The sequence below is a fragment of the Lissotriton vulgaris genome, chromosome 3_1, assembly GCF_964263255.1.
Source record: "Lissotriton vulgaris chromosome 3_1, aLisVul1.2, whole genome shotgun sequence".
Lineage (NCBI taxonomy): Eukaryota > Metazoa > Chordata > Amphibia > Caudata > Salamandridae > Lissotriton > Lissotriton vulgaris.
The window spans coordinates 2,084,013,860-2,084,039,219 of NC_141689.1; the positions used below are offsets into that span (position 1 = coordinate 2,084,013,860).

The following is a 25,360-nucleotide window of genomic DNA, read 5'->3' on the forward strand; positions in this document are numbered from 1 at the left end:
GGGGCTGGTGCTTCATCGGGCAAGAGCGAACCCATGTTGCCCAGTAATGCAGGTAGAGGCCTTCCTCCAACAGAGGGTAGGCGCAGTGGGGGGTGGGGTGGTGGGGGGGGGGGGGAACACTGTTAATGCATGCAGATGGTACCCCACTTACCGAGTTCCAATTCAAAAGGGTGTTGGCTATGACAATTGTCAGAGCTGGTTTAAATCCAAAACACTTTGGGACACATTCGTTCCGAATAGGTGTGCCACAGAGGCGACGGCCAGGGGGCTGCTGAATAGCAGTGAGAAAAGGATTGGGAGATGGTCTTCTAATTGTTACAAGCGTTATGTGCGCTGCACATGTTGTAAGGGTGGCAGAACAATTGGACTGATGCCTGTCTTGTTTGTTTGCTTATATTTCAGTTTCTTGAACCTGTCACTCAGGGCGGAAACTGTCACCAACTCATCTACAGCAAGTATTCTCACCACGGCGGACACATACAAGGGACAAGGACGCAGATGTTGTATGGGTGATTGGTCACTCTTATGTAAAACGTGTTAAATCTGTTTTCATGGCAGGCAGTTAGACAAAAGGCGGAGCAAGGAGGTTTCAAGGTGTCCATCCATGGGAGAGGGGGGCTCTGCCTCAGTCAATTTAGGGGGTTTGTTACAGAGCTGTGGAACAGACACACCCCGCCGCCCACTGTAGTTATCTTGCACTTGGGCGGAAACGATCTTGTAAAATTGGGGAGAAGGGTCCTGATGGAAGAGATAATCTGTGAGGTGAGTTGGTTGGCCAGGACATGCCAGGGCTGCACCGTAGTTTGGTCCCAAATGATACCTAGATCCAATTGGAGGGGTGTGGGGGGGGGGGGGAGGGGGGGAGTCGGTCAAAGCGTTGAATCACTCTGTAAAGAGGAACAACAATAAGGTAGAGAGGCTATTTAGGTCACCTAAGCTGCAAAACATAGCACATGGGTGTGTCAGGGGGGGAACGGTGCTTCTTAAAAGACGGGGTTCACCTGACTGATGTGGGGAATTACTTATTTTTGGAGATCATCATGGCTTGGCTTAGGGGATTTAGGTCTGAGCATGACCTTTCAGTGTAGGAGGTTAGGGGGGGGGGCAGATAGTCGGGCAACTACGCTGGTCTGTGGCGGTAAGGTCATGATTGGTGAGCAGTCAATTTAAGGTCCTTAGGGGGCGGCGCCATGCATGAATGGGGTTACCCAGGGGGAGGGACAAGGGGTCTCTCCAGAACTCCAGGAGCGGTACATCCGGATAGATAGCTGGGTGCGGGGTAGGAGGGAGTCACGCTCTCTTTAGGCTGGTTGGCCATCCCGTACATGCACCATGACGTCAGTACACAGCGCAAAGTGTAAGGGCCCCCCTTTTGTTAATATAATGAAGTCCAGGAAGCATACGAGGGTAACCTGGGGAGGGGGTGAGGGGGGAATTCCCTCTCGGTAAACGGGCCCTCTGCGCATGCACACTCATACGTGAGGGCGTGGCTGTGTTGATAAGGATCTGACACCTGTTAGTGACCTTGCCGTAGGCCCAAATAGGATATGCAGAAGTTAATAACGTATGATTATGATTCAATGTTTTAGTTAAGATAGGAATACGCTGTATTAGAACTATGTTAAGGTTAACCTTTGACACCTGTCTACATGAATTGTAATCTAATGCCAATTAAGTTTTCGGCATAAATAATTGTGTAAAAATTGTTTATTTAATTTTTTTTTATTTGCTTTCATGTTTATTAAATACGGCCGGGGGGTTGTATGACCCCCGCCTTCCAAAGAAAAACTTCTCACGTCCCTTGTTAATAAAGGTGTGGAAACACAGGGCAGGTGAGGGGGTTGGACGGTGGCCCTGACCATAATGGCTGCTGAGGATGGGTTCTCAAGATGGCATTAGATGTAGGATTTATTGTGCAAAAGTAAAGAAGCAGTCACTCCTACAGATATATGCAGCTATAAAAGCAGACACAAGTTTATTTGCCACAAGCATTCAATGAGAACCGTAAAAATCTAAGTGGTATGTCACAGAGCAGCCGATATTACATTCGAGTGACCTGCATACAATAACACGATTTTGGATTAAGACATGCACTTAAACAAATGATCTGTGAATCTGAATCATAAACGTAAACACTAACGTGACTTACTTTTCTCCCGATTTATCTGTTCCTCTATCCATGGACCTTAAGATTGAGCGATCTGGAGACAGCGAGGGGGATTTTAATGTTGAACTTAGAGGCGATGACACCCGTACCGAGGAAGTGGAGAGGCCATGTCGACGCAACTCCTGCACGGCTCGCTCTCTATCAAAATGAAAAAAACGTTTTTTATCTCTCATATTTCTTTTATTGATTTTGCATTCAAACATAAACAAATAGAACAAGCATTGGAAATGCAATAGGGCTCGCATTAGGAAAGTTTGAGCTATTGGTCTTATAAATGATTTTTTTTTGTATTTATGTGTTATTTTTTAAAATAGCTAAATTATTAGCTTTGTCATTTACAATGCCAATAGATATAACTTTCTCAAACACCTATAGCATTTGTAATGCAACATGTTTTGTATTTACGTGACTTAGAAGTATTGATATTACAAATAACAATGGCTTTTAATTTTTTAAAATAATTAATACTTAAATAATTTATTTAATTTGTAATGGCAATAGCTTAAACTTTTGTAAATAATTTTGTGAAGATTATGTTAGTTTTTTATTGTGACGAAAATCCAAGAACAGAAGTGAAATATTAACATCTTTTTGTGATTTGTAATAAAGCATGAAAGCTTGAAAACAGCTTGAAACATTGAAAGAACATATTTGAACCAGTGATGCTGTGGTTGCGCTGTGTGATGCTGTGGTTGCGCTGAGTGATGCTGTGGTTGCGCTGAGTGATGCTGTGGTGGTGCTGAGTGATGCTGTGGTTCCGCTGAGTGGTGTGTGCATCGGTGGAGCTTAGTCGGTGCATCGGTGGAGCTGTGTGGTGGGTGCATTGGTGGAGCTTAGTTGGAGCATTGGTGGAGCTGTGTGGTGGGTGCATCGGTGGAGCTGTGTGGTGGCTGCATCGGTGGAGCTGTGTGGTGGCTGCATCGGTGGAGCTGTGTGGTGGCTGCATCGGTGGAGCTGTGTGGTGGCTGCATCGGTGGAGCTGTGTGGTGGCTGCATCGGTGGAGCTGTGTGGTGGCTGCATCGGTGGAGCTGTGTGGTGGGTGCATCGGTGGGGCTGTGTGGTGGGTGCATCGGTGGAGCTGTGTGGTGGGTGCATCGGTGGAGCTGTGTGGTGGGTGCATCGGTGGAGCTGTGTGGTGGGTGCATCGGTGGAGCTGTGTGGTGGGTGCATCGGTGGAGCTGTGTGGTGGGTGCCTTGGTGGAGCTGTGTGGTGGGTGCCTCGGTGGAGCTGTGTGGTGACTACCTCGGTGGAGCTGTGTGGTGACTGCCTCGGTGGAGCTGTGTGGTGGGTGCCTCGGTGGAGCTGTATGGTGGGTGCCTCGGTGGAGCTGTGTGGTGGGTGCATCGGTGGAGCTGTGTGGTGGGTGCATCGGTGGAACTGTGTGGTGGGTGCATCGGTGGAGCTGTGTGGTGGGGCCATCGGTGGAGCTGTGTGGTGGGTGCATCGGTGGAGCTGTGTGGTGGGTGCATCGGTGGAGCTGTGTGGTGGGTGCCTCGGTGGAGCTGTGTGGTGGATGCCTCGGTGGAGCTGTGTGGTGGGTGCCTCGGTGGAGCTGTGTGGTGGGTGCCTCGGTGGAGCTGTGTGGTGGGTGCCTCGGTGGAGCTGTGTGGTGGGTGCCTCGGTGGAGCTGTGTGGTGTGTGCCTCGGTGGAGCTGTGTGGTGGGTGCCTCGGTGGAGCTGTGTGGTGGGTGCCTCGGTGGAGCTGTGTTGTGGGTGCATCGGTGGAGCTGTGTGGTGGGTGCATCGGTGGAGCTGTGTGGTGGGTGCATCGGTGGAGCTGTGTGGTGGGTGCCTTGGTGGAGCTGTGTGGTGGGTGCCTCGGTGGAGCTGTGTGGTCGGTGCCTCGGTGGAGCTGTGTGGTGGGTGCCTCGGTGGAGCTGTGTGGTGGGTGCCTCGGTGGAGCTGTATGGTGGGTGCCTCGGTGGAGCTGTGTGGTGGGTGTATCGGTGGAGCTGTGTCGGTGGAGCTGTGTGGTGGTTGCATCAGTGGAGGTGGGTGCATCGATGGAGCTGTGTCGGTGGAGCTGTGTGGTGGGTGCATCAGTGGAGCTGTGTGGTGGGTGCATCAGTGGAGCTGTGTGGTGGGTGCATCGGTGGAGCTGGGTGGTAGGGGAACGGTGAATGATGGGACAGTGTCAATGAGTAGGCCCTGTCAAGCTGTCGAGAGACAGAGAAGCGACGGCGACGATAGAGAGCAGAAGACAGGCAGGCAGACGCCCGCTGAGAGAAGAGAAAGAGGACAGACAATGAGACAGCCAGGCACGAAAAGCAGAGAGCAAACAGAGAGACAGTCCTGGAGAGGAGGGGGCACTCAGATAGACTGTCACTGAGAGAAGAGAAAGAGAACAGACAAAGTGACAGCCAGACATGAATAGCAGAAGGCAAACAGAGACAGTCCTGGAGGAGAGGAGAGGGCATTCAGACAGACGGTCACTGAGGAAGAGGTCAGGCAGAGAGACAGCCAGATATGAGGAGCAGATGGCAGACAGAGAGAATGCCCTTGAAAGCAGAGGACACTCAGACAGACGGCCACTGAGAGGACAGAGCAGGGAAAGAGACAGCCAGATATGAACATCAGAGGACAGACAAATATTGGAGAGCAGAGGGCACTGGGACAGGTGGTCACTGAGTGGAGAGAAAGGAGACAAAGAGACAGCCATACATGAAGAGCAAAGGGCAAACAGAGACAGCCCTGGAGAGCAGAAGGCAGTCAGACAGACTGTTATGAGAGGCGAGGAAGGGGACAAACAAAGAGACAGGGAGACACGAGGAGCAGAGCGAAGATAGAGAGACAGTACTGGAGAGTAGAGGGCACTCAGACAGACGGGCAATGAGTGAGAGTACAGGCAGAGAAAGTCAGAGATGTAGAGCAGAAGTCAGAAAGAGAGACAGCACTGGAGAGCACAGGGCACTCAAACAGACAGTCACTGAGAGGAAGAGGACAGACAGAGAGAGGCAGCCCTGGTGAGCATAGTGCACTCAGACAGACGGGCACTGAGATCAGACAGAGACACAGGCATAACGAGCAGAGGGCCGGCAGAGAGACAGTCATGGAAAGCTGAGGAAAGTGGAAGAGTACACGCAGAGAGACACCAGACATGAAGACCAGAGTGCAGACAAAGACTTCTCTGGAGAGCCGAGGGGGGCAGGCAGCCTTGGAGTGCAGACCAAAGGGATGCAGATGGCCTTGACGCCGGCAGAAGAAAGACAGGCAGCCACTGAAGGCAGCGGACGTGCGGTCTGTACGAGCAGCAGACATGGGGGATCTCTGAGGGGAAGACAGCAGACAATCCCTCAAATGAGATGACTGGCTGGTAGCCGGTCAGGGTGAGCGCAGGACAGCTGCACAGTCCTAGACAGCAGCGGACAGACTGGCAATCACAGACAGACAGTCCTTAGAATAAATACTCTTATCCACTGAAGCAATAATAAACCTACAAGGAAAGACCAAAGGTCAGCTTAACAGCAGACACAGTGAGAGAGCCTAAAACATACGGACAGAACTGGCAGACCAAAAGACAGACTGAAGCACACACACACACACATATAAACAGATACTTACAACTACTAATCAGAAAACACCATGAAGTACAGCCAGAGGAAGAGATAATTAGACACGTAAAGAAACAGTGACGGGAGAGATTGCTTTAGATAGGCACAACAGATGTTGAAAAAAATAAGTGATAGCAAAGCCTGAGATAAATACTGACACCAAAACGTGCTGAGAGAACTGAGGGACACCGGTATTAAAACGAGAAAGGCATTCAGGCAGGTACGCATTTAAGGCATACACTAACAAACCAAAGTAGATGCATGAAAGGAGACACGGCCGGCGGCCGTGAAACTGAAAGTACGGCTGGCCGGCCGTGAATAATTAGGGGATGAGCGCACGCTGAGAAGCTTGTGGGAGGGGGGCGAAGCTTGTGGGAGGGGGGCTGGGCTGCCTTTGATGTGATAATGCGAGGCAGGCAGGCAGGCGGCTGGGGGCATTGTGCACGCACTTTTTAGGGCTTGCGCTTGCGCAATGACCTTAAAAAGCACATGCACTCTGTGGAATCGCCAGCGGAATCGTGCTTAGCTAAACGCTGTTTAAGCCTCTATAGAGCTTGCCAGCTGTGCGCATGCACACAGCAGGCGAGCCCTAAAAAACAAGAACAGCTCCCCAGCCCTTCCCCCAAGCCCCACACATCCAGAGAGGGAGGCATTACTTTACAAACATATTCAGCTATGAGCTCAAAACAGCTTTATTATAACTGTATGCAGTGCATAAGGTGGCGCTGACGCCCCGCAAACACCCCTCCCTAGCATCTTTCCATTGTATTCACTTGTCACTCATCTTCAGAGTAGGTTCCATTCTCCACAGCGGGTTCCTCCCTTTCTTGCTGTTAACGGATCGCCACCATACCGCACTCCATCCTGCTCCCCTGATCAGTTGGGTGTACACCAATGTGTGCCTTGCCCCACACTCCGCTCACACCCATTGCATCATTTCCCACAGCCATGGTTTCTTATTGGGTAATCTGGCAGTCATCCATCTTAGTGCTATGCACTTCTTTGCTATGGCTAAACCCAGTACTACTACCTTTTCGACGAATTGTGATTGGGTCCCCAGTCCCTGGAGGCACAGCTGCACTGTTGGCGTCAGTGCTTGTTCGGTCAGGACCCCAACACCTGAAGCACTTCTCTCCAGAAACCCCCCACAGCCAGGTTTGTCAACCACATAGGAATATAAGTCCCTGGCGTTTACCCTCATCTGGGGCAATGTTCATACTTGGTTAGGTCTAATCTGTGCAGCCATTGTGGTGTGATATAATCCCTGTGTACACAATTTATAGTGTATCAATTTTAACCGTGCGTTACGAGTCACCCTCCTTCAACTGCCCAGCACAGAAGCCTAAACGTGCTCATTCAGTTCCTCACCCATATTTTCCTCCTATTTTCTTTTCAGTGTTGTAATGGGGGAGGCGGCGCGTGGTACGAGAATGGCATACAGGTGTGAGATAAGCCTATGAGCTCCCCCATGTCTGGCAGTGTCTGGTTTAGGTCACGTGTGTGTCTGGTCCATGCCTTTCGTATAGCCAGGGACGTTTTAAGGATTTTGGAGACCCGGGCCAAAATGTATTTTGGAGGCCCCTGTTCGGAACAGCTTTGATTTTATGATCAAGTTTCAGCTCCTTCATGCCCTCTTTGGTCAAATTCTAAATGTGGTACATCAGAAATTCAGGGATAGTGATCTGTGTTTTCAGTATTGTAACACAGCAGCAGCTCACTACTAATACTTCAAATAATCTGTCACACTCACTCATTTATCATATGTGAGGTTCTTTATTGAGCTAAAATAAACTTTTTCTACGGATGATGCATGAAACAAACATTTTTTCTGTAAAATGTCTGCAATAGACATTTTACATTACAAAATAATGAGAAAAAAATGCTATTTATAACAATCTGTTTAAAAATTGTTCAAGGTCATCAGGGCAGGACTCTTGCAGAAGATAGCTGTGGGGATTGCAAGGGAACTACTGAAAAGCTGGGGCCCTGGGCCAAAGCCCACTTTGCCCATGCCTTAAAACGTCTCTGCGTATAGCCGCGGTCAAGCCAGCGTGCGTGAGGAAGCAGCTGCCCGCAACATCCCATTGGGTGTTCAAGTCTGCATACCCCTGCCTCATGCTGACTGCATATAGGTCTCCTAGGCACTGTGGGCCACCATGCTCCCCCCTTTGCCTTAGGAACTTTGGTGTTGTGGGACTTATGGCAGTGCACCATGAGAATCAACAGCTCCATGTAAATATGTACTGTAGCTTTGTTGTTAGTTCCCACATGTTTAACAGTGTATGCATCTGTTCCGGTAGGGCCAATCTGTACTTGCGTGTTGCCAATTGTAGCGCCAGAAGTTACCAAGGCCGGATTAAGCAGGCCAGCATCCCTGCAAACAGGGTCAGTGTTCCCTTCATGAAACTATGGTGTCATGAATGAGCTGCCCAATAATGTACCTTGAAGTTCGAAACCTGCAGTTGTCCACTGGCCCATGGAGATTGCGAAACCCCCAGGCTAATCAGTGCTCTCCTGTTTTCCAATACAAAGTCAAAGTAACTCATTTTGCTTGAAAAAACAAGACTCAGGGATGTGCATCGGAATGTGCTGAGGCACATAAAGCACCCTGGGTATCACCATCTTGCTTATGGCTAGATAGACCCATAAGGGACATCGGGATTCACAACCATTTATGCACATTCTTTTCTAGGCTGCCCAGGAGTTATTTTGAGGCGTAGGTCTCAGTCATGTCCGAGCTCGGGTAGTCACCTAGGTATTAACAGGTGGTGTCTGTACCTTTATGTTGGCTAAGGTCGTCTCTGAAGGTACTGTCACCTGGATTGGGTAAAGAGCTGACTTGTCTACATTCAGACGAAACCCAGAGTGTGCCCCGACTTCTGCTAGTGTGTCGTGTATCGCACCCCATGTGTCCATTGGATTCCTCAATGTCGGTATTATATCATCTGCATATAGTGAGATGACCTCCTCCTGTTTGCTTCCCACCATTATACCGACGTCTTCATTTCTAAGGCGTATTATTTGGGCCAGTGGTTCAATGACTGTGGCGAAAATCAGCGGGGAGAGGAGGCAACCCTGTTGAGTCCCCCACTCTATAGGCCAATCGCCCGAGAGTCAGTGGCCCACCTTCCCTCGGGCCCTGCTGATCGTGTATAGAAGAGCCACCCATCTCAGATAGGTCGCCCCCAGTTTGTGCCTGCGTAGGGCTTGTATAATAAATGTCCAGTGACAAAACGTTTTTATACACACATGGAAGAACAGCTACGAATCTGTAGTCTGCTTTGTGCGTGGCGCAGGAAGTTACTCTACCCTTGTGTGAAACCACCATAAGGAAAAATTGTAAATTTAGATGCAACTTTAGATAGTTTAGCAATGCGTGGGATACTTTATGATTTATGTGTATTTTGTGGTATTATTATTGTCCCTGAGCAAGAACAAGAGTTCTTGGGATCGGTAACCCTTACAGTTGCACCGAAAGGTGTATGTGATCAGACGCCAGTCCCCACCTTTTGGAATGTTGAAAATAATTACTGCAAAAACTATTTAGATAATAATGCAAATATTGCCATTTATCAAAGTAATCTAGAAACCCAAATCAATCCCTGTTACTAGAGATCACTGGACCTAGTTTACCTTACGGGCAGAAGGCTTCAGCCCTTGGTCAAAACCTAGACACTGCCACCTGTCCAGAGCCTTATGTAGTTGGGAAGCGAAGCAAAAGCTCCCCATAACCCCCCCCCCCCCCCTCCCCCTAGATGTGCGCCTTCGTATTGGGGCTCCTCAAACTGGACCTAAAAGGTGATGAATGGGTGGTAATGTCAGGATCAAAGGGAACAGGGCGCAGTGGGGCGGCTGGCACTGAAACTTTGTCTTTACACCATAAGATTAATACTACCGGCTCAAGTTACAAAGTTTTTGCACATGGAGCTGGAAGCAACGTTCTAAGTTTTCTTTAGGATTTTGTAAACAAGCAAGTGTCATCATAGTAATTGTAGGTCAAGATGAAAACTGTCCCCACACAGTGACTGATGGATCACTAAACACACTCAACAGTTCTCTTCCTGCTTTCCTTCGCAAGGAACTACTCATATTTGGCTTTTCTTTAGAAAACAGTAGAACACGTGCAGCTGAACGTCTCCTGCCACAACGTTCATACCCAGGACAACATGTGGCCACATTTGTCTGGCAAGGTAACATTCACTGCCTAAATATTTCGGGGTCTTCATCCTATCTGGACGGAACAATGATGTAGGCGGGGATGTCATGGTTTAATTAAAAACTCAATTGAAGGGACCTTTTGTTCCCCGACCGCAGCAGCACACATGCACACAGGCATACCAAAATATAGCAACATGTATAAAGCTGCCACCCTGAGTCGTTTGACCTCAGTGACTCAGCAACCCGAGGTGCGCTCCCACTGCTCGAGGCAAACGTTACCGCTCAGCCTGCAGACCGAACTCAACCCTGTCAACACAAGCAAAATCCCCACAAAATTGGCTGAATACTGCTATATACACAGTTGTAAGCAGTCAGTGAAGTGCACTGTTGTAGAATACTTGTGGCGTTTAGCTCCTTGCAGAAGATGAAGCCAGAATTTGAGTCGATCAGTGTGCATGCCCCATGTTCACGGCAACTCTTTCGACAACAACAAGATTTCCTGCTTAGGCGACCATCTTTAAATACAGTCAAATCCATTGCCTTATAAAGTTTGTGTGTGCTACTACGCCACAATATAACAAGCACTGGCAAAGCCAATATGTCTGGGTTCAAAATACAAATGCATTTAGCGAGACACACGAGGGAGCTAGCAGGAGCAGTCAGAGACAGGTGCAATGGTTGAAGATATTCCTCATGCAGTTCAATGCAAACACTGGAAAGCCGATATAGGGAGATATCGAAATAACCACTAGCAATAGGCGAGATGAACGAGCCCTTGGTTGCTAGTCAACGGCTGAAAGAAGCTAGGCAAAGAAAGCCAATGGCTGTAAGGGACACACCCAAAGCCGACTCTAGGTATATTGTTAGCAATGGATCTGTTTGACAACTGCTCTGAAAAACACCAGACACAAAACAAAGTTATGTGTTCATTTATTGAAACCAGATTCCCATTTCACTAAGCACAAACATCACAGCAATGTTATCTGTCGGCATGCTAAATTATGAACTCAGCAAATCAGGAAAAGAATACAAAGCTATCACTTTCCTCTAGATGAAACGCCTCCAGAATCATTGGCTACAGATAAGAGATAATAAATCCAAATCCGACCGGCCTTAATGCGCATTATACTTCAACAATAATCTATCTGAACTTGGGAATGAACGGGAGGGGAGGAAAGAAGTACATAAAACTACCAAAGTACTTTGGAAGGAAGACTCTCTCCAGTCACAGAATACGGACTAGAAAAAAAATAGCATGGTAATGCTGCGCTAAACTACGAATTGTGAGATGTCCAATTGATAAATACCCAATGTGAAATCCTGTGGTGTGATTTTCATCATCTTCATATACATTTTCCACAGCAACTCCTAGGATCTGGAACGCTCTTCCCCATGAGTTTTTCCAGATCACTGATCTACTCTTGTTCGAGTTTTTATTCAAAATCCACTTTTTCAGTGAATGAGATCACTGACTCTAGGAATAACTCGAAGAAATGTTAGGGGTGTAGCTTGCACAGCTCGGTGAATGTCAGCTTAGCAACGCCGTTTCCGCCACCGCGGTTGACAACAGCAACCTAATGCAACTTGCTGACACATTCACGTTGAAGGAGTGGTAGCTCCATGCATCGGAACATCGCAGACATCTAGGAGGTGTAATATTCAGTGTAATCTTCTGCGCTTTCTGTCCTTTTTCACTCTCTGAGGGCCGATCTCCGAGTGCAATCCGAGTGACAAACGGCAAACTGGCCGCTGTCCCGGAGCAGACCAGGTGCAATGCGGGGGGCAAGAGGTGCCACACCATTCAAGTAAGCAATTCTGATCATCCCCTTCACTATCCTGAGTGATTGGCCGATACCCATCAGCTGGCGACTAGAGTGTTTGGATTGAAGCTTGTCCCCTTTGATGATTCCTGCGAAGTCCACCGCTGCTCTGCCTGACCTTAAGATGGCGGCCAACCATGAGGCACAGTGAAGCATAGAGAAATCTCGGCCTGTCCCTCATGGTTGACATTTACAGCACAACAACAACTACAGTTATCCATATTTAAGGAGCAGCAATTATTAATACGTTATAGGCTGCAGTTAAACACAACCCAAATAATTGCTGTGTAAGAGAAATATGGCTAGTGTTGCAGTGAGGGGCTACCACCATGTAAAGCACCACTTATAGGAATAATTCAGCGTTATCTGATTGATTTTTGACTGCACTGGGTGAGTGCCCGGAGCCCTTGGGGACATGTAGCTCTGAGTCCGTCATACAAAGAGCACCCCTTTTCAAGCCTTGCTGGCCCTGCTGACTCTGGTGCATCTGCTTCTTCAAGCCCAGCCAACTCAGATTAGTCTTCTGGAGAACCCCCACCCTGTGGTTAAGGCTCTGGCTGTGTCAAGCAGAGAGAAGTTCCAATTCTGAATCTAGCATGCTCACCCACATCGATCCGTGCTCTATGTCTCTCTGTGCGCAGAGCCCTATTGGTTCACAGGTGCAACACCTCAAGGAATCTACCACCCAGCCTTCGTGATAAAAGTCTGGGTCCTTTACCTCTGCTCTATGCTGCATCCTACGCACGTGCTACCCTCACTTACAATATAGCTGCAACCTGACATCAGCGTTCCAGCTACACAGTATGCAAACCTGGCGAGCAACTTGAATCGTCCACCCCCTGGCAAAGATATGGCTCACAAAGAGTCCAAACCAGGCAATAAGCGCTCCAATGCGGACCCACCACTTCCTGATTCACCCGTCAAAAGGAAGACAGAAGTGAACAGCACCTTGGACATGATATTTAAAAACACTAGTTGAGGTGCACAAACTGGAAAAAATCCACCAAAATTAACACAGACATGATGCAGCAGGAACTGGGTGCCATCGGGTCTGTACTGGGGTGAATGTATGACATTGTTCCGCATTCTGTCCATCAATTGTCTTTTTGTATTAAATAACTAAAGCCACATAAATCTACCTTTTATGAACCTTTGCCTCTATCCTCACACCTACTGTATTAGCCCTTTTCCACCATTTCACTGAATCAGATGCCATGGCTGGCACATCCAGTGATGCCACAATGGTGGTAATTCCAAAAGACTGCAAGTATCAGTCTGGTGAGAAATTACAGACCAATCTCCTTAATTAACTTGGACGCAAAGATCTATGACAAAATACTCTGTATAAGAGACTCGACCCACTACTACCACGCTTGATTGACCGAACACTAGTGGGATTCATGAAGAGTAGACTGTCGAATGATAACACTCACCTCCTATGATACATCACTGAGAGCCAAATCAGCGAATTCGTAAACAGTTGCGGTTACCCTAGATGCTGAAAAAGCATTCAACAGGGTCTCCTGGATGTTTCTTCATGAGTTCCTGCTCAGATATAATTTAGGCGAGGCATGTACCAAAATGGTCATGGCTCTTCATAGTAGTATCTCCGCCAAGATGAGATCTGGTGGGCCACTGTCCTTTTCCTTTAATTTGGAAAGAGGCACTAGACAGGGTTGCCACCAATTCCCTTCCCTATTCATCCTAAGCTTGGAGCCTTTACTTCATAAGATATGAACTAACCCCTCTATTGCTGGCATTTTCTTTAACAAAACCACAGTGAAGATAGCTGCATACGCCTACGATATTTTAATTATGACAGAAAATGCAACCCAGCCTATTCACACCTTACTGCAGACAATAGACAAATACGCCCGGTTTGCAGGCTATAAACTTAATAGGAGAAGTCTGAAATCCTAGGCCTGAACAACCCCTGCACCGGCGATCTCTTCAAAGCTACAGGGCTGTCCTGGCATCCCCATTTGATAAAATATTTTAGTTTAATTCAGATTTATTGGAGTCAGTGAAAGGTTAACACTGGAAAAAATTTAGCTTATATTAGATGGATGGAACCCAAAATTCCTCACTTGATGGGGTCGCATCGAGACTATCAAGATGACGTTCATCCCGATAGTCAATTACCTTCTAAATACGTTACCCCTGGTTTTATCCGACAAATTCCACCAGAAACCGGACAGGCGTTCATTTGGCAAAATAAATGCCCTAGCCCGCGAACCTCCCTAGCTGTCGGCCATCAGGCAGAAATGTTATTTTGTTGGGTCTATGACATTTTTCATATCGGGAGGGTTTGCCTGATAATCATAAAATGTCTTACGCTTGACTTTGTTGATCAAAACTAGATTGACATGTTTTTTTTGTTTCAGCTGTGTTTTGTATTCACCTTTGCTGTGGTCTGCCTGGCAATCCTGCCACTAGAACAGCTAATATCCCTGTCCAAAGGTTATGGCAACTGACACCGCCATTATCATGAAAGTGTCACAGTGTTTTTGTCTCCAGTGATGGGACTACATTAGCCACTCCCCTCATCCCAGAATGTGCCTGGATTTGGAATTTCAAACATCTCTCAACTGCTAATACTGACACTCCTTCTACACACCCTTAGTTTCCTTCATGAACACTGTATTCAATAGCACTTTGGTCCTCCCAACCACCGGATTATACCCATACATGGCTACGAATTGAAAAAGAAATCCTATGAGACCTCTGCCCGATAACACTGCTAACTAGCAAAACAAAACCCAGCGTCAACAAAATATATACTCAATAATACAATAAGAGCTCTGTGAAAATCAACAGGCTCCGAGCGACTTCAACTGCCCACTCTAACATTATCTCACTCTGGAACCACCCTAAAATTTATATTTATGGGGAACCTGTATTTTGAGGCTCCTGGGCGTCTAAAGGAATCCAATTCCTAAAACACCTGGGCTCTCTGCACATGCCCCTTTCGGAGAACTACAACAACGATACAATCTGCTAGACGAAGATCTTTACGACTTTCTTGAACTCAAAGCCAGTTTATCTAAGATTAAGCATACTATCCTTCAAAAAAACACATCAACAATCCTCCAAATTCTATCACCTTTTAAAACCAAAGCCTACATACCTGGCCTCAAAACTCCAAAATAAATGGGAGACCACTGGCACTATCTCTCCAGACTCTTGGCAGCTAATCTGGAAATCTAATGTTTCCCATACAATTCTCCCCTCCGTCTTCCGAATGAAATTCTGGCTCCTACATAGGACATTAAAGAACCCAACATGTTGGAACTGCAACAAAGCCACAGGGGACCTCCCACACTTACTTTTCCATTTCAGCGTGGCCTTCCCCATTCTGGAACTGCATATTAGACTTCATTCACATTTTTCTCAGAGTTTATCTGAAAAGGATCTCTCCCTAATTCAGGGATTCCTAGACCTGCAAATAAAATCAAATATTGATAGCCTTCTGGTAGATATTCTATTAACTGCAGCCTGTAAGTCAGTGCTGTCTAACTGGAAAACTACAGCTGCTACTTCATTTCGACCATGGCTAAATTGGGTTGCTTACTTAAAGGGAGCCAACAGCATCACTCTTTAAAATTCTCCCTGGAGATCACAAAACAGCCCAGTGTGGAGAACATTCGACAACTATTTTGCCATTACCAAACCTCCATAAGCCCATTACCTGAGCACATGACGACCCTTTTATTCATTACTTACATTTAACCCCTTTTCAAACCCAACGCCAGTCTGGTGAACTCCAAGAGTATGTATTTTAAAAATATGTATTCGATGAGATGTATTTCAAAATGCCGCAAGTATGTGTTTTAAAAGAGCTATATTTGCAATATGTACTAAATCACAGGTGTGTTGTGCCTACTGCTGGAAACTTCTTGAGCCCACTTCTCGTTCACCTATTATTTTATTTGTCGTCATCTTTCGTATGCATTTCTTTTTCCTCCCTTTTGTTTCCTTTACTTCTCACTACCCCTTAACTAAACTTGTACAAGAGAACTGTTTATCATACCTGCAGTGCTTTAAGTGGGCCGGGTCTGAGCACCAGCAGTTATTTCCAGGGGGCCTTGAAACGGGTCTCTATCGGGCTCTATTTTCGGGCCTCGCAGAGGTAGTCAGTTTTCTTTTTTTTCCTTGCACCAAACTTATTTTAATCATGACCCCCACCCCCTTTCTATCCGTCACCTTCTGCTTCTCTTTCTCTCTCGTACTCTTTCCCTTCTCTTATTTTCTTCTCCTGTGTACCCTTCATTTACTAGTTCCACGCCCGCCCCATCTTTCTGTAAGTTAGTGCCTAGATCTTTTACTCGCTCATTCACCTCCACACATCACCACATACCTCCCTCTTTAGTCTTTACACTTGGGCGCTCGCGCTGGAATGGCAGTCTGCTGCTGCATGTGCCTCCTGATGCCAGGTCCTTGCAGTCACTGGCCTGGCCACGGCCTGCCTGGCAGGAAGGTAGGGTGGCGGCTATCCCTCGCCGCTGCTGGGTGGTGCTGTTTGTTTTCCCTCATACTCCACTGCCCGTTTCCCGGGAGACTCTGGTTCACCCCTAACTACTCTCGCGCGGAGCTCCTCCGAGTACGCGACTCAGAGCCGGGAGCGCGCAATAGGCAGGAAATATCAGCATGAGGGTCATTTTCCATGCTCCCTGAAGCGCTACCGCTCTTGGAGGCCGGCGGTGCTCCTTGCCCCCTTGCCCTGCGAGGAGGAGACGGGGGAGTTACTGGCCTCTATCCCACCCAAGTGGCAGCTTTCAGCACTGCTGCTGCTGTCAGTGATGGGAACATCACATGCAGTGGAGTCACTGTGAGGCTGTCGTGCCTGCCACGTAGCCACCCATCTTGTTCACTCCTGATAAGGACAATCATGTCTAGCCTGCTTCAAATCCATAAAGGGGTCACCATCACACCCAGAATCTCTCGTGACAGGGGAAAGGGTCAGCATCACAAGCAGACTTATTTCTGATGGTAAATGGGACCTCCATCACCAGAGGCGCAACTAGAGCCACATTTGGGGGAGTAATTCTTCCAGCAAAAGACAGAGTGGAGATGCAGGGGCTCTAAGAAGGGGTGAAAAAAACAACAACGCCTCATTAACAAGAAAATGGTCTTTTAAAGACCTGTGAAGTACTCGGGTGGGGCTGTGAGCGTGCGAGGGAAACTGTCTCAGCCCGGGCTGCCACACACGACAGGGGGCGGGGTGGGGGGGTGTTGCGCAGGAGTTCATCACATCAAGAGGTAATGACTTTTCAGGCACCTATCTCCAAGTCATTCTGAGTAAAGCTTTGTTTGTTTGGTAAGTTACGTAGAACTAAGGATAACAAAAAAACTTGTAATTTCATTGATTTAGCGCCTTATTTTTGGTAAGCGTAAGATTGCGATCCTGCAACCAGCCTCCAAACATACACACAGCCGCACCCAAGTATTTCACAGGTCTTTAAAAGACAATTTGCTTGTTAATGAGGCTTTGTTGTTTTTCACCCCTTTGTAGAGTCCCGGCAGCTCCACTCTGTCTATTGCTTGAAGAATTAGCCACCCCCACCCCCCCCCCCATCCCCCCAAAATGTTTTTTTAGCACCCACCTCGAAATTTGGCTCTACTTGCGCCTCTGGGGTGGGTGAATGGTGTTATCCATACATATCTTTATTTAGACCACGCCCCTACTTGAATAGGCCATACCCCTTTAAGAGGTTTGCCCGCCCTATTTAGAGCACTCCCAGTTTTTTCCCACTTAAAGACCTGCATATCTCACCATGTATTAGCCTGATTGTTTCTCTTTTCTTTCCTTGTATATAACTCAAAAAAATTCTTTGAAATAAAAAGAAAACAATTTGAAGAGTCAGAAAAATTCACATGGCACATACCCTAGGGTATCACACTGGATAGTCCTCCTTTGGGAAATTATAATAAAATGTGACTGGCCGTTATCAATTTAGGTAAAAAGCGTAAAACAAAATGCACAAATCCTTCAAAAACAATACACCTTTACTTACCTTTCAAAACGTTCAGTGGTAAGTTGTCTCTTTAAAATGTCGTGGTCTGTCTGTAGTTGTGAAAGCTTATTTCGGAGCATGGCTGTCTCACGAGAGGTACTGTTTCTAAAGAATGAAAAAAGAAATAATTTAGTAATTTGATATGTTCTTCAAACGAGATTAATCATCAGTTTTAATTAGATGTAAAAACCTTTAAAGAACTTTACTAACGTGTGAGGCTGTAGATGGAAGCCCCGTGGTAAAGGTTTAATTTATTTGTTTCAAAAGTTTTTATTCGAATTTCCCTCGTGGGCGAGTGCACTTTACAAATACACCCAACGTAACAACATTCAGAATAAAAGACCCGTCAATTATTCGCAGAGCAGATTACAAAGCACCTTACTGAAGAACACTTACCCTCCACCATTATCCATATAATAAAGAGTGTGATTGACACATTCAGGTAAATATATGTTGTTACTGATTAGTGTCTACCTAAATCACCATCAGATCTTTGAGCTCATCTCCTCACAAGACTAATGTGAGCACCCATAGGATCAGTGTAGGCTTACATCCAAATAAGCAAGGTTTCTTTAGTAACGTGTGCAAAGGGGTTTAGTAGACTCGCTTATCCAGGGATGTGCCAAAGAGGACAGAAGAAGGGTATATTATGTTGTCTATCAATATCCTTCTTCAATTTGTTTGTCAGTGAATTTGTTATTTTGTAGGTTCTAGGCTTCTCTCTTGATAACTTTGGCCCGATCTGCATGATACTCTCTTTGACAATATAAATTGTTTCAAATGGGACAAAAAGCAGAGCCAGATGGTAGCGGGTAGCAGCTCGAAATCTATTCATACGGCCAAGAAAGGGTAGCGGGGAGCAGCTCGAAATCTATTCATACAGTCAAGCCTGAGGAGAACAGAGGAAGTTCAAGACAAACAAAACATCAGGATACAGACGTTGTCTGTCAGGCATTGCAGGAAGAGAGGAGGGATGGAAAGGAAAAGACTACAGAGGGAGCAGGGACAGAGAGAACCTCAACAATGGAGCAAACTCAAATGCATCTAACAGAGAACAGAGCCCCAGGAGCACATTCAAACATCAAAGAGAACTACACGGTACAGGCATTGACCTCATCGAAAGTCATGTTCTGCCCCCAGTATAGGTCACGTGGAAGGACAGACATCCTTAACAGGGGCAATATTTTGAAATTGCTTCATCACATTCCTTCGCTAGTTCACATAACGAACAAAGACCTCCTCAGTATACAATTTGAGGTGGACGAAAAGCAACCCAAAATGGAAAATACATTAACAACATGGAAGTCACCATCCCTTGCCGATATGGTCCTCAGAGAAAAGATTACTTTTGATAAATGGGGCATAGTGGTTGATGAACTAGAAGAAGAAAAAGAGGTGGTGGCTTGATAAAAAAATATAGAAATGATCAAAAGACACAAACCTTCCTAAAAGGGACTCGACATCCAGTTGAATTTTCACAATTGGAATCAACATAAAAAAGGCCACAGTGAGAGGAAAATACCTGAAAGAAACATTGGCGATGAAGGCCAGCTTAGACCTCTGACATGAAGGACACCTAGCAAAGCCACCTCACTGTGCAGAGGCCACACTATGCAAGCAGAGACTACTACGGAATGGACTTAGTGGACCTTTCTCCCCTACCCCCTGCCCCCTGGAAAACTATTGAAGGCACTGATGTCACTGTATACCAACACGTGGGCGAGGATCAAACTGGTGGGGGATACAGTCACACATAAGATGTCAACTGACCGCGGGCTAAAGCAGGGCTGGGTTTTAGCAAACATTTTGGAGACCTCCTCCTTAATGTATGCTCTGACCTTGTCAGTCACCCTGTAAGCCTTGTGCTTCACAGGAGTGCTGTCCCCGGTGTCCACATCATGGACACACCAATGAGTGACAATGAGTGACACCAGGAATCAAGGAAAACAGATCAGGGAATTGTCCCAATAGTTGGCGACAATCTTGCTGCTGCTCAAGGGTCAGTGTGTCAGAGAGGACAACACCATCCACTGACCCATCTTGCTCTTGGTCTGCTTTCACTATGTAGCACACACTAATCACTGCACATGGGTCATAAATGCAAAGTTCAAATCCTCACCGCTGACCCACCAATGTTAGACTTGGCTGTCTCTAGTTGGCAGAGGTATACACTTCTGACAAATAGGGACTCACCTCCTCTAGTCAGGGCAAGGGGATCACACACTTAGATAACCCCTGCTCACCCCCTTGGTAGCTTGGCAAAGCAGACAGGCTTATCTCAGAAGCAGTGCATTAAGCATTTATGACCACATACAGTAATAAAGTGAATACACTACAAATGGACACGACACAGTAGTATTATAAAAATAAGGATTTTTATATAAGGCTTAGCACAAGACCAAATAACGACAAAAATATACCACAATCTTAATAAATACTCTTGGAAGGAAAAAAATAATAGTTCAAGTGTAGTTTCTTCTTAGCACAAAGTCTTTAGTAAGAAAAGCAACTCTTCTTCTTTAAATCACAGTTCTTGGCAACAATGTAACCCACACGGGAGTCACACGACGTCGAGGCAAAGTTAATCCAAAGGTTCGGCGTCGACCGCGAGGAGCGCTACGTCGAGCCCGGAGTCGCACAGACCCCCACACGATGATCAGCGGCGTGGAGATGTCCGGCGTCACGTCTTCGGCGTCGATCGGGCCTCGGAGTCGGGGCGACCTGCAGCAGCGTCGACAGATGTCAGGCAGGAGCAGCGCTCCCGAGGCGAAGCAGGATACGGCGTTGTCGTCGATGATGATGTTGCAAGAGTGAGCAGCACTCACGGCGTCGAGAGGGCTCGGAGTCGATGCGATCAGCGGCGGTGCAGACACAGGGTCACTTGGAGCTGGGGCCGAACTCACTACTCACTGGCGTCGCTACTGGCGTCAATCGGGCCCGGCATCGAGGAAGCGGGAAACTGGAGCCGTTACTCACGATGTCGAGCTGGATTCGGCGGTGTCCGTCGGCGTTGAGATTGCTGGTTTCCTTCAGAGGTGCTGGATTCTCAGGTTCCAGCAACAAGCACTTTTAGCAAATAAATGAAGTCCTTTAGCCCTGTGACTTCAACAGGAGGCTGGCACTCTTCCAGCCCTTGGAGATTTTCTTTAGCAAAGTTTGAGAGTACACACTCAGTTCCTCTCTCCTGGTTCCTTGGCAAAAATAAAGAAGCACTGCAGGATTCCCCCCAGCAAACAGCACACTGGCAGAAGGGGTAGGCAAGTCCTTGGGTCAGCAGGCTTCTTGTCCTTGGTTCAGGGTTCCTTGTCAGAAGTGATCTAAAGTCTTGGTTCAGGGGTCCTTCTCTTATACCCCTTTTTGGCTTTGATCCCTTTGTCCATGCAGGGGAATTCCCCTCATCCTGGGTTTGTTGTGGGTGTAGCCAGGCAGAGGCACCTGGCCTATTCACTGTGCAGGGCTGGGTCCTCAGACGCCCAGCAGGAGGTGGAGCCAGTATTGTCACTGGCAGGAGCAGAGCTATCAGTCGCCCGGCAGGAGGTGGAGCCAGCATTGTATCAGGCAGGGCAGGCTATCAGGAACTACTCTCCCCCTACTCTCAATGCAAATGCACCACTCACCCCACACTGACTCATTCAGAACTCTGGAGCCACCCAGCCCCTGTCACACACACACCAAACCAGCAGAAACCAGAAATAGACAAGAAAATAGCCACTTTCTAAAAGTGCTATTTTCAAACCCAGAGTCCAAAAACCATCCACACAAACGGATGCGTTATTAGACCCCGAGTTCAGGGATACCAAACTCGACATTGCACCATGCTCCCCGAGCCAGCTAGAATTATAGCATTAATAACCCTGGCAGTCCATTCTAACTAATGGAGAGCAGGTAACCTCGCAATAGTGAAAAACGAATATGGCTGTAATTCACTATTAGGACATGCCAACTTGGTCAGGCTTGTCCTACCTTATGCTTACAATGCACCCTGCCCCCCTCGGGCCTACCATAGGGGTGACTAACATGAAGTTAAGGGAAGGTTTAGGGACTGGCAAGTAGGTGTACTTGCGCAGTCAGCGTGACAGTACCAGACTGCACGTAGGTCTCGCAATGGCAGACCTTTAGACATACTTTTACTAGGCCGCTCTTGTGGGTGGCACAACATGTGCTGCAAGCCCACGAGCAGCATTTGTATTTACAAGCCCTGGCACTCCTGGTGCACTAGACTAGGGACTGACAGTAAACCAAATAAGCAAAACATGGAATTCAATCAATACAGTAATTTTACATAGGGAGCACTTGCACTGTGGCACTGATCAGCAGTGGCACAGTGCCCAAAGCAATATACCAGCAAAAACATCGTAAACAGAGGAGGCAAACAGAAAAAAATGGAGGAGAGACTCAGGCCAATGATGTCAGGTCTAACACATACAAAAAAAGAAGGAGAAAATAAAGGAGGTGGGGTACTAGGAAGAGAGTGAAAGTGTTTGCTGGAATATAGGCGAACAACAAGAGGCAACAGAAAATGTAAAAGTAAGAATGCATCTACTACCAAATGAGTGGAAACCAACAGAGGACTCAGAGTACGGCTGACGCAGACACGTCCCTGCCTGTCATTGACCGGAAGTGGTTGGCCGGCACACCCCGTGGTTTTTTCTTCTGGGTACACATCAAGGTAACGCTGGAGTTTATCTGCACTCATCCATTACATCAGATTAAAGATCACAGGCAACCAGCTTCTTTGCTCATGGGAAAAAGAAACTTAATACGGCAGAAGGGGGCACGACTGGTCCTCTTCAGAAATTTTTAACAGGCGCCATGGGGGTACTGAATAATGAGATAAAAGATAACAAGGCCAAGCTGGAGGCAACTCTTAAAACTACTCTAAAAATGCCCCACACATTAGCAGAGGCTTCTGCCCCTATGGTTTTAACAGCAATTGATGAAAATTAACAAGTACAACTAAAAGACTCTATTCAAATTTCACCATTGGAGGAGATCGTGTACCATGTCCATTCAAAAGTTGCATCCCCAAAGACAAGTACAACATCTCACCCAAAGAAGTAATCGAAACAAAAAGGCGCACAAGTGGGTCACTCAAAGCCCCCCCCTCCCACAAATGGGCATTAGGACAGGAAAAAGGCAGGCTGGGGGAGATGTTAGAAAGAATAACCCTTGGGGAGATGAGCAAGGAGGACATGATCGTTGGTAGCTATGGACCAGCGGCTGACCAGCATGATTTCATCATTGTCTAAAAGTTTGACTGTAGTTGAGTCTCTAGTTCGATCCCACATCCCACATTGGTGTACTGGATCAGCGTAAGGAAACCCCTGCCCGTAAAAAGACATAGCCAAATTAATCAGCACCAAACAATAAAATGAGGGAATGAACTAGAGAAGGGTCTGGAAAGCAACGGTACCAGAGACATTACTTGCCCGAAAATCATGAGATGATCAGTAGCATAAACACACAACTTTGCACTAGCCTCAAATCAACGTCAAGATCAGGAAATCAGTCCACCCCCCTAAGAACCATAGACCTCCCACCTGACTATGCATCATACGTAGTTATCCCCGCAATACATGAGGACAAGGAGGAAATTTTCGGACAACCAAAAAACTAATTCTAACACTGGATAGGGGGAAGGATTGGAACGAAAGTAACAGGTTGGTGCTTGTCCACTTCAAACAGACCATTACCTCTAGAAATAAATGTCTAATTGAAACAGCTTGGGAGGAACTGGTCCAGGCTGGCTCCCTAAAGGATAGTAAATCCTTCTGGAAGGTGATAAATAATAACTACTATAAGCGGCTCCACGAGTCATCAACTGAGGTCCATATCCCAGAGAAGGCCTGGGTAATTCACTTTTCAGCTATATATTAAGATCGTTCACTGATAAGAGTAGATCAATCGGCACATAAAAGACCTAGGAACCCAGAGACGTTTGGTAGCGCTACTTTAAAGCACCCCCTCCAGCCTGTGACCTTGGCTGAGGTCAAAAGAGCTTTAGACAAGAGCAGCAGTGGGAAGGCCCTTAGTCCCGATGACACCTCCTCCCCCCGAGACATGTATAAGGAAACAGCAAGAACTTTGGGCTCAGCTGCTTATAAATTTCTATAATGGCACTATAGCGACTGGTCCTCATTCCACATGGAAAACTTCGATCACTATCCCGATTTATAAAAAGGGCGACAAATCCCAACACCAAAACTACTGATCGATATCATTGTTGGATGCTACTGCAACGGTCTTGGGACGCATCCTGCTCAACAGATTGGAAGATTGGGCAGTAGCAAACAACATAATGGTGGACATTCAATTTGGTTTCAAAAAGGGAATAAGTACAGTCCATCAATGCTTGAGCCTAAACATCATCATAGTAAAATACACAGTGGCAAAGAAGGGGACATTACATCATATCTTTCCTTCATGGATCTGTCACTGCGATTTGCACTCAAGGTTGTGGAAGGCCATAGAGGACTTGGGGCCTGAGTCAGGTGTCACCAATTATATAAGGCAACTGTACATGGGTGCAAGCGCCTTTGTGCACTTCGGAAGGCAGGGTGAATGCTTTGTGAGTTTCAACATTAAAACAGGGGTTAGGCAGGGTTGCGTTTTAGCCCCCTTCTTGTTCTCGCTTTACACAAATCAGGTAGAGTCAGCCCTAAACACATCTACCAGGGATACAGCCTGGTTGGGTTTGCGCCCCCTCCCAGTTCTACTTTATGCAGAAAACGCTGTATTAATTGCCAGAACTGGTAGGGGATTACAGGCTCTAATAGACAATTATATCACTTTCTTGGTGGACCTGGATTTGAAAGTAAACGGCTCCAAAATTTACATCATGACTTACGGGGCCAAACCCAGGATAAAACCTGTCTTCCATGCAGAAGGGCATAATCTGAGTGAATCACCAACTTTTTGCTACCTAGGGATACTTTTTGATAAGAGGAATACGAAGTCACCGATGGTAACAAATAGATGTGCGCATATGGAGAAATCCATCAATGGGTTATCAGTATTCACATAAAAGTTGGTTTTTAAGGCAACAAGGGATCTCCTTACTATATACATGAGCAAAACTGGGGCAGTGGCCTCACATGGCGTAGGGGTCTGGGGAATGGTTAACACATAGAGCATCTAAAGGGTTGAGGACTCATTTCTTAAACATATCCTTTTCCTTACCTCCAGTTGTTCGAAATACATAGCTCACGCAGAAACTGAGAACCCCGTACATCACTGATGGTCTAAAGATGGGTTCAATATTGCTCTGGCATATGATCTGGTTGGGACTGAATAAATCTTTTCTCAGCGATGCAATGAAATTAGATCATGCAATGGAAATCCTCTGGTTGAGATATTTCCTAAGTCCTGCAAACTACTAGATAAAGAACAGTTGAAACAACGCGCCCTGTATAATGCTTTGGGAAGGAAATGGGCGGATGAGGGAGCAAAATCGTCTGTAGTTGCTTATAATAGATTGGCACCTCAGGAGGGCTTGAAATCATATCTGACCTTGATATGTAATGACCAACAAAGGTTTATCCTGACCCAATTCGGGCAAAAATATTTTGCTACAGATTGTAGGGGTTCCAAAAAACTGCCACACTCTGTTAGATTTCGCTTTGTGCCCATGTGCCAGTGTGACGCCCAT

General features: G+C 46.8%; 1 protein-coding gene across 1 annotated transcript in view; it reads right to left on the reverse strand.

The window, feature by feature from the left end:
- The window catches only part of CEP135 (centrosomal protein 135), a 434,096-nt gene that overhangs the window by 58,285 nt on the left and 350,451 nt on the right, over positions 1–25,360 (reverse strand). Inside the window, exons 24-25 of the mRNA XM_086962622.1 lie at positions 17,713–17,817; positions 2,150–2,305 (exon numbers count right to left, since the gene is read on the reverse strand). Coding sequence (XP_086818748.1) covers positions 2,150–2,305; positions 17,713–17,817 — 261 coding nt within the window. The remainder of the gene's footprint in view (positions 1–2,149; positions 2,306–17,712; positions 17,818–25,360) is intronic.